This window comes from Anabas testudineus, chromosome 16 (assembly GCF_900324465.2).
Source record: "Anabas testudineus chromosome 16, fAnaTes1.2, whole genome shotgun sequence".
Classification (NCBI taxonomy): domain Eukaryota; kingdom Metazoa; phylum Chordata; class Actinopteri; order Anabantiformes; family Anabantidae; genus Anabas; species Anabas testudineus.
The window spans coordinates 18,334,388-18,344,994 of record NC_046625.1 but is presented as its reverse complement, the minus strand read 5'-3'; the positions used below and the strand labels follow the sequence as shown (position 1 = coordinate 18,344,994).

The 10,607-nt window shown below is 43.7% G+C and overlaps 1 protein-coding gene across 2 annotated transcripts in view; it reads right to left on the bottom strand.

Annotated features, from left to right (window-relative positions):
* Window positions 1-5,623: 5,623 nt before the first annotated feature.
* Window positions 5,624-10,607, bottom strand: part of LOC113169426 (teashirt homolog 1) — a 35,325-nt gene continuing 30,341 nt past the window's right edge. For both annotated transcript variants that reach the window (XM_026370820.1, XM_026370819.1), the window contains exon 3: window positions 5,624-10,466. In XM_026370820.1, coding sequence (XP_026226605.1) covers window positions 6,937-10,466 — 3,530 coding nt within the window. In that variant the 3' untranslated portion in view covers window positions 5,624-6,936. The remainder of the gene's footprint in view (window positions 10,467-10,607) is intronic.

The window sequence follows — 10,607 nt, the reverse complement described above, 5'->3', positions numbered from 1 at the left end:
AAAGCATGAATGTGAGTGCGTGCGTGTAGGAGTCTGGGTGTCTGCATTAGTGAATTTGAATGCACTTGTTTATGTATATGTTGCTTCTCAGTGGACATGACAAATGTTTCGCCCCTTCAGTGTGTGCTACACCGAGATGCCGCCTTCCACCGCCCCTTGAAAGCGCACGCACACACCCTGACACCTCTTCGCCCTCGCTCTCCTCTTCCTGCCCCCCACCCCTCCATGCCTCCCCCCACCCCCCTCCAACCACACACACACACACCAGCATAATAACCCCCCCACCCCTTCTGTCTTCCCTGCCAGAGCACCCATGTCCAAACCAAACACAACAGATCAACAACTCGGCATGCAGATCATGTCACGGGATAAATTATGCGCAGCATGTCAGCTTCATACGTGGGCTCTTGGCTGGCTGTCCGTGACATGTGTCAGGGTGCCCCTGCATCTCCGCCATGCAACGCTAATGACGTGATGCCGGGTTAGCCTCCCATGCACCCCACCCCACCCTATCTCTCCGCCTGCCCTCAACCACCCCTCTACCCCTTCACCCACTGTTCCACCACCCCCCACCCATCACACGACAATGAGACAGTGTGTCACCTCCAGAAGGGCGGAAGGGGGAAAAACTTAGGTTTTAAGGGTATAAAGATGGACAACGGTGTCTGATCCCGAACAAGACCATGATGACTGATGGTCTTAAGATAGAAGAAATTTTGAAGGTCAGTAAAATGATGGCTCCGTATGTTCGATATGTGTGCATATGCATCCTGTAACATGCTTAAAAAACATCTTTTTATTGCAAAAAGTGGGAATGTTTCATTTGAAAAGCAACATACAAATAATAACTAGATTAGAATGGACAATAGAAATAATAGAGTTTGTGTCAAGTAACATTCTAATCAATACATTACAACAAAACGTTTCTTTTTTTTCAGAGGTATAAAACATTCAACTAAAATGCCAAGAGTCGGAATCAGCTCTGTATATTGGTCTAACCCTTCTACATACACAACATGACATGTAAGACCTTTTTAAAACAATATACCGACCACCCCACCCCCCATCCCCAACTCTCCACCTTCTCGTCCTGCTCAAGATGGTTCACTTTTTATTTATGCCCTCTTTCCTTTTTTTTTTTTTTTGTTTTTAGTCTTTGTATGCAAATCCTGTCTGACTTGTCTGAATTATGTGTGTCTGTCCAGGAGCCTCTGTGATTCGGAGTGACTGAGGATTGCACACACGGTGATTGCATCCACTGGGCCTACTCTGAGCCTTGCATAAGTAATTGAGATGTCAGTATGTGTTCTCATATTCCCACAACAAAACTGTAGGAAAACATGCACTGTTGAAGGTCATTTGAATAATTCCTTAATGGAAGGGAGGCCTTGTTTTTCGGGATGCATGAAAAAGCAAATGTCAATGATCAAAATCAAGCAGCATCATATCTCACGGAGGCAGCACTGATTCCTGGAGCACTTCACCCTCTATCTCCCTCTATTTCTCTCTGAAAAGATAGATAAGGGATAAGTGTCTTTGTGCATATCAAACACAGCACAAGCTATCTCTCAAGGGTCTTTTTGAAACACAAATTGGTTTTGAGACATTTTCCATGTTGACCTTTTTGATTTGAAATAGAAATGACAGGGACATGGTAGTTCTCATATTCAAGGAAAAAATATCCCTGAGAGGTCAGTGACTAAATCATATGTACACACACCAGATAATAGGAAATGTTTCATTAATCTTTTATATATAAATTGTTTTTGTAGCTATTGACATGCAAACAGGCAGCTAGCAATAGATTAGGTGCTGCACAGTGAATGTGTTCACAGAAAAAAAAAAAAATGCATTTGCGACAGTTTTGGTGCACGTGTTTGTCTCAGAGACGTGGAATTCGAATACATGTTCTATGGAAAGGTGCATGACTTATAATTTATATCTGCAAAGACACTGAGAAACAAATATAAACAACACAATAAACTGGCTCAGTCCTCCTCATTCCAAAAACAAAAGGGGAAAAAAGAAAAATTACACGGTAAGAACACAATGGCTCCTTCATTCACCAAGATGGAGGAAACATTTCATCCCCTCTATGCTTTGTGTTTTGTCCGGGCTTGTGATGGATGAAGGGCCTGGCGACACACACCTGCAGTTCTCATCCACTACGGCATCATAACTAAAGGCTTGGCAGACTGAGATGATCTCCTACATCCGTTAGCCTGCTGCTGTCAAACACCATCATTCTCCAAAGACAACTCTGTCACATCAACCCTCCCACCGCAAAATAAACCCATCTTGATGAAAGACTGCTGCGTGTCCATCAAAAAAGTACAAATACACTGCTACTGACACCAGCTAGAGTGCTGCACTCTGTTAGAAAAGCATGAATCATACTCTAGCCAACATAATGCTAAGGTATATATATTTATTTCATTCATATTCAAGACTTTTTTTAAAATGATGTTTTACAACTTTTGAGCTTGTTCAACATATGTGAATCAGTAAGAGATGTTATCAGAAAGCTTACTGATAATTACACATACAAACATGAAACCACAAGACCTCCAGTCATGACTTTGGCCTGTGCCATTATAAAGATCATGGTACAGAAAATACCATTCATAACTAAATGTTTTTACTGCACCATACAAGTGTTATGTGTACTCGCCCTGTAGGTTCGCTGTAATAATACACTTGGATTCATAAAGGGGGTGCTCAATCCTGTGCTACTGGTGCACAGAACCTCTTCTGGTACTATATAGAACCTGAAGTGGTTAGTGGGTATAGTGGGATATGGATAGAGGTAGAATTGCTACAGATCCTGCACATTTTACAGTACGGAGCTGAGCAACATAACTGAATCAAGCCCACAAACTGACTTAAATCTACATAAAAAAGAGCGGGGCAGGTATCTTCAGCAAAACGTGAATACTGATAACTTCTCCCAGAATGCAATTTCCACAATGAGGCGTTTTATCAGGATGCACAGATTCCTCCGACTCTCGTTTCTGATCCAATACAAAGGCTCTCAGTCGTTGTTGCTTTGTTTGTTGATTCTCTGTCAGACATTGTTTGTTTGGTTTGAGGTATTTTGGAAGGGTATTAAACCATACGTCGGAATTGTGTGCAAAGTTGGAGGTTGTACAGATGGCAGACACATGCCAGGATCCTCAGCAAGAGCTTTATGTTTGTTTCGTAGTTGACAATGATCTTTATGCAAGAACAATGAACATATGAAGCCTAACGAAAGTTTTGTCAGGAAACCACAGGTGTGAGCGCCTCATATGTATGAATGCTGTTTCTGCTCAGCATACATACATTGAAGGTAATAACACGCCTTAAAGATTTAAAGGTGAACCACTGAGAAAAGATCAAACATCAGACGTACTGGCCGTCCTCGTTTATCTTCCCCTTGTACGAGGCTTTAACCACAGGGTGACACCTCTCTATCATGTCTGTAAGAGATGACACACAAACACTAAACAGTATATTTGACACAGTGTGCAGCATCAGAGCGGAAAGTAGCCTAGTGTACACATTCCCATGCAAACCCCCTGTTCTATCTAGGCAGAGGCAAGCACAAGTTACGGAGGTTAATACTCTCCCCTCATGTTCCCACCAGCCCAGGTAATTTTGTTATTCCGTTTGTGCCCTCTGTCTACACCCACCCCTGTCTGCTGTACATAATGGTCCCAGCCCTTAGAGGAAGCAGGCGTTTACTTATACAAAACCTTGAGGAAATCCCTACCAATCCTCAGGGCTCACGTTCAGCAGCGCCCAAAACACAAAGGCTATGCAAATCTGCCCAGCCTGCGTTTATCTATCCTCGGTTTCCGTTTGCACCACGGGAACCAGCATTGTGCCGTGCGTGGCGATTATCGCATGTAATTTACATAGAATACGCACAGGAAACAGTGCACTGATCTCCAACAAAGCAGGAAGGAGTCTCTATCGGCTCAGCAGCTATCTGACGGCACAGCAAAATTACAGGTTTAGCTGTGGGGTATTAAACCTACAAGGTGTTTTTTATTTCTGGTGTGCAGGGAACACTATCTCCTCCAAATGTCGCTTGTTTATCTGCCTTGTTTGTTTTATAACCCAACTCTAGCAGCCCCTTTCCGAGGAAGCTGCATCTTCAGCCGAGCTAATCTGCCCTCTGCCTGTGTTTCCTTTGTCACTGAATCCATGTATCAACACAGCGAGGTGCAGCCAGATCGAGGAGGTGTGTAATTGCACAAAGACACTCATGCTAATATAGCTGGGAGAGTGAGTGTGTGTGACTGACTCAGCTGACACGAGACATGTTGTGAGTGTGAGGAATGGAAGTCATAACACTGCAGCATGGCTTCATCCATACAATGGCTGGTACTGTAAGTACTCTAGCAGAAACTTGAGACATGAGGGCGAGATGAAAGATCAAATTCCTGATGTTATACCAGCGGGGCTGCCTGAGGAAGAAAACCCCACAACTGGGGGTCATCTAGAGGTCATTTTTCATAATGATTCACTTTTCAGCTCTCACTTCAGCTAAACAGTAGCAATACATTAAATTAAGCCAGTATTTAAACGTAATCAAATAAAGCAGCACACAGTGTAGAATCAAGGAAAAAACTAAAGTTATGAGAAAAAGCTGCAGCCAAAAGGCATCAAAGGCAGCTGATGACTAAAAAGCTGTTTGATTAGGTGCAGAAATTGTCTGTCATGCTCTGCAAGCAACTATGAAAACATTCATTTAGAGGAGATGGAAACAAAGTCAATGAAGTGGGACGAAAAATGGCAATGGTGTTCATCATCATTTTTGACTGACCTAGACAATCACATGCTGTGGAAATCCAAAAAAACGTTTAGCCAGTACACACTAGACATGCTGAAGTGATAACTGAACAAACCAGCTAAAATACAGAAAGGCGTGTAAAACAAAAGTGGCGCACACTGTGCATTTCTTTTAGACTGATGAGTAGTCACCAAAACAACAAACTTACGTTGCAGCGTCCATCATTTCATCCAAGTCATTTTTAAGTGCACAGCGTATATAGTTTCTTCCACTTTTGCAGTTAATTGGGAACAAAAAAGACAGCTTTCTCATCATACATCATCTGAATAGTTGTGTTAATTATTGGTTGGTTCAGTATGGTCAGGCTATATCAAGCAGAACAGACACCCATCTGATTTTGTTCCAAGAAGACAGGCAAAAGTACACTGCCGTCATTAATATAACACTGATTCTTTCAGAGCGGGCCCTCCGAAGGCCAGTCACAAGCCTAGCATGGGTTTCTTACAGTACAATAGGCACCCTTACAAGCTTATCATCCCCGTCATCTTCATCATTATAATAATCATTGGTGGCATGATGCAGCTCAGTCATCAGTTACACGTCTGACACCAGTGACTTTTCTTTTTCGGAATATTTTGAACACATAAAAGCAGGCCTGTTACGGAACACAAAATATATATTAATAGTGAGAGCAGGAAATTTTTTATCTCACCCCTGCAAGGAAAAAAGCCTGTTACACTGGATTAGCATTTGATATGTGTATGATTGCTTTAACTGGCTGCAAAGCAAGTTTTATATTGAGTTTGGTGTACCACCATGACAAATGAACACACAACCACAAATGTATGACTGTTAACAACTGCTTTGGGGTTTATTTTACAATTGAGAAAGAAATGAAACAAACTAATTGGTGCTAAAAAGTTTTTTTTTTTTACAATATTGTCAATAAAACATTGAAATGTATAGTCATTGTGCATCGCTTATTTATTTTTCACACCATATCATGCATCAAATTGGATGCAAGTATAATTAAAATCATTTCTGTAAACCAAGCCAAAGAAGCTAAATTTGTATTTTCTTTAAAAAAGGACATTTTGTAGCTCTACAGCATATATCTATATACACCATCTGTTTTTATTTTTTTATCATTTTTGTATATAAAATGACAATATAAAAGTTAGAGAATGCACACACCTTAAGATACAAAGAATGTTGAGCCGTTTCAAATGGTAAGATATGTCTTATGGAGTACTGACATTTCACTGCTAATCATTTACATTTAACGGACTGTTCTCTTTACAGTTGAATAAAGTGACACAATTCAGAAAGAGAAAGTTGTAACAAACGATACAACTGGAAAATTGCTATAAGGTGATACTTCACAACAAGGAATTTTTTTTATTATTATTATTTTTGCGCAAACTTGCATACTGACGGCCATTCATTTTTCACTGATTGACTCGTAACCAGAAGCAGCATTTCAGTTTTTCCAAATCTTCATGTGATCTTTTTTCTAATACACTGACAGATTTATGAGCAGGCCATTCATCATCAAAAACAATGCAGTGACAGGAACTTAAAAAGGAGGGGGGGAATGATATTCCTTAAGTTTTTTTTTTTTTTTAAATCAATCTAATTTTGACAAATGCAAGATATTTTTCAAAACATGTTCTCTTTACAAATTCCACTGTCTAAGGTGCTACTTCAGTCTTTCAGAGTATTCTTTCATTCTTTTAGTGTATACATTTAATTTCACCTTCTTCATATCATATAAGTATTATACAGTTTTCTCTTCCACTAATTCCTTCCACCCATCACCTTTACCATTGAAGCAGTAGTTGTATTTTTGCAATGAAAAGATTAAAATCTTGTGTTTAACCTTGATTCACTAAAATACATGCACAGATCAGACAAATAGCATATAAATATATTACAAAATAAGTGTAAAAAAGCTTGGCAAAACAAAAACAAATCAACATGAAAAGACATGGTCCAGTCAGGCAGTTATCACAACAAAAAATAATAAGACTGATTTTTTTTTTTTTTTCTGGCGGCTCAGTTCGGCCCAGTGCAGTAACTCTGAATAATGTCATTTTAGTGCAATGATATTCTAGTCAGTTCCACAGCTGGCAGTCTCTACCCTCAGCTCGAGACCCCACTTAAACCTTCTCCATCTTGTCTAGCTTCTCCAGTTTCTCCAAAGCAGTGACAAACACCAGGTGGTCCTCTGGAGACTTGCCATGGGTCTTGCTGAGGTGCAGTTTGACTGCGTGTTTGCTGACGAATGTCCGATTGCAAAGTCTGCACTGGTACACTGAGCCTGTGTCGTCCTCAGGTGTGGTCAAGGCAGACAGGGGGCTGCCGAATGTCATTTTGTCTGTGATCACCTTTGAGGCAGCCTGCTGCTCCCGTAGGTGCTCAGCTGACAGTTTGGACAGGTCCTTTAAGCTGAAACCAAGGTGAGACTCCAGGTGGCTGATGTAGGAGGAGGGAGTCCTGAACTGAGAGGCACAGTCACCACACAGGAACACAGGCTGGCATGAGTCCATGTTCTTGAGAAACTTGGTTCCTCCCGTTCGTCTCAGCTGGTACTTGACATTAGCCAGCCAATGGGATATAGTGGTCATGGAGAGACCTGTGAACTTACAGATGTGGACCCTTTCCTGAGGGCCCAGGTCAGTCATGGCGTAGCGACCCTCTGGGGTCTCCCTCAGGCTAGAGGCAAACTGTGCTTGGAGGATGAGGAGATGCTGGGGATTCCAGTTGGACTGCCTCCCTTTCCTCTTTTGCACTGGAGAGAGGTCCTCTAGCGCATCCTCAAACGCGCTGCCGTCAGCATCCGACTTCTCTGAGATGGAGGAAGGAGTTGAAGATTTAGGCGTCAGTCTTCCAGTGAGGTTCTTTACCATGTCAGAAATGTCCATCAGAGCATTCTCTCTCAGAGGAGAGGAGACTGTATCAGGCAGGGAAATTAGGGGTTTGTTACCATTTACACCATTATTGGTCAAGAGCACACTGTTGTTATTGTTATTGTTGCTGTTAGTGGTGGACTTATTTTTACTCAAGTCTATAGGTTGGTCATTGTTTTCATATAATTGATAGTGATTGATGGACTCAGCTGACTTGCCCTGAGGACTTGGGTTGAAAGCCGGCTTATCCATCATGCTGTTGCTGATTTTGTAAAGCATAGACAGTGGATCTGCAGCTGGGCTTACTGGTTTGGAGGCTTTACCCAGGTGTGTGTTCATGATTGACTGGAGTGCGCTGAGAGGGTTGATGAAAGGACTTTCTGGTGAGTGATCTGTGATGATGCCAAGACTGTTGCCGTTAGACACTGGGGACTGGCATGCCTCTGAGCCATTCTTTGCATGATTGCTGTGACCATCGACTAGGCTCTCTTTAGGCTCCTTCTTACAGATGAGCTCTGAATCTACACTGCCTGGGCTGCTACTTCTCATACCAGCAGGTTTACCAACAGAAAGGTCATTTGGAGATGCCAATTGCTCTCTTTGCTCTCTCAAAGCAGGAGAAGGGGATTTCACTAATGATGGAGGCCGGCATCGTTCCAGGCTCACCATCTTCTCTTCCTTTTCTTTCTTTACAATGGAAGCTTTCCCTGTCACTTTTTCCACAAGCTCTTCCATGGCAGTGACATTGCTCCTCAGAGGGGTGGGGGAGGAAGGGCTCCGAGGTGAGTGGATTACTGAGTTGGGGTCACTCACCAGGCCTCTTAGCCCACTGTTAAACATTGGCTGCATCTGGACACTCTGGACAGTTGGGGGCAGAACTGCGGTGGAGCTTTTCAAGGCACCCTGCAGCTGGTAGGCAGCATGAATACTAGGGTAACCCCCCCATGTGGGTGTGCCTGTTTGAGCCTTGCTGATGGCACTGGATACTGTGTTCTCAAGGGACTTAAGAATATCTAAACCCTCCTTGGGTGTCTCCTCCAGATCTTCTTCTCTAAGGTATTTGTATGATGTGGCATCAGTCTCAGATTTCTCACCCGAGTCATCTTTTTCCTCCTTGATTTTCTTTTCCACCGGCTCACCACCATTAACTTTTTCATCCTCACCTCCTTCCCTCTTTTCCTCTGAGCCAGAGGAGAGAGCAGGAGAGACTGGCTGGGACTTAACACTACTGGGAACAGGAAGCCTGGTGGTGGTTGGTGGCAAGGGGATAGACTGAAACTTCTCTTCGACAACTGGATCAAAGACCAGCTGTTTGCCCTTCTTGGATGCGGAATTTGTGACCTTCAAAAAGTGGCCTGTAACCATCATATGGGCCGTCAGCTGTTGCAGTGTGTCATGAGAGCTCCCGCACTCCATGCATTTGAGGATTTGGGCTTTACGAGCCTCAAACTGCCATGTGTAGCTGGCACCATTCTGGTACCCATAGCGGTTGTTTGGTGTAACATAGGGGTTAGCTGTGGATTTTGCATCTTTGCCAACATCCCCTAGAGATACACTGCCACCACCACTAACAGCATGGACAGAGTCTGGGGAACACGGAGACACTATAGCATCTTGGATAACTCGTTTTTTAGCTGAAGTGGGCACCAGTTTAGTGGCCAAGGCTGGCACTGGTTCTTTGAGAGGCACTTTCTGGTAATGCTTGGTCTTGATCATATGAACACTGAGATCTTGCAAAGACTCAAATGAGTGGCCACAGTACATGCACTTCAGCACCTTCTGTGCATCCTCTTTTCCCTCCATCTCCATTAGGGAGCGCTTGCGTGGTTTGGACCAGCGCTTTCCCTGATCCTCATCTTTGTCCTTGTTGTCATCTCGATAGTGGCCCGTCTCATTCATGTGGACTGTCAAACCCACCAGTGTGTCATAGGCAGCACTGCAGTCTTTGCATCGAAACTTGCTTGCACCAGTAAAAACTGAGCCATACAGCTTGTTGTTTTGCCTGTAAAGCTGCACTGTGCTGAAGAGGCTGGGCTCTGGTAAAAGGTGGTAGGGTGTCTGCTGAAGAGTTTTGGCAAGTGCTGCCTGGTGCCAATCATAGGCTACACCACTACCATTACTGGCTCCACCACTGCTGCTCCCACTGCTGCTGGTTGCACTGTGGCTGCTAACAGAGCTAGCTGCTGTGCCATTAGTATTACCACTTGCATTGCCTGTGTGGTTGACAGTGGTGCTGGAGCTCCTGCCATTATGGTGGCTGTTTGCCATGCTGACCCCACTGCTCTTCACTGTGGTTGTAGTTGTGGAGACCGAGGCAGTAGAGGCAGGCTCTGCAGTGCTGAGGGCAGTGTTGACACTGCCTGCTGCAGAAGGCTTAGCTTTCATGATGTCCATTGTGATGCTGGACCAAGAGGCATCTGAGATGAGATTTGCATAGACGGCTTTCATCTGTGCCAGGCTATCCTGGAAAGAGAGGCCGTTGTTGGGGTGAAACGTTAAAGCAGTGCCATCCCTCTCCTGACCATCCCTTGAAGAGGTGCTCTTGAAATCCGTGAGTCTGTCACTGGCATCACTGAGTGGAGACCCGTACCCAGCATCAGGGTTGGTGCCATTGCTGAGTGGAGAGTCTCTGTAACTAGGTGGCTGGCCTCCATCCACATCTTCCTCTTCTTCGTTGCACAGGAACTCATTGTCCTGGCCATCTAATGATAGGCCGTCATCCTGCAGGTGCTCTTCCTCATCGTGAGTGTCTGCCTTAAGCTCATCCTCTGGCATGTACGCTGGAGCATAGAGAGAGAGAGAGGAAGACAGAGAAGACAAAAAAAAGTGGAGAAAAGAAAAGAGGAAAAAAAGAGGTCAGCTCAGTGAAATTAAAGATTTACAGCACACTAACAGGACCCCTGTCAAAATAACATGGAGTG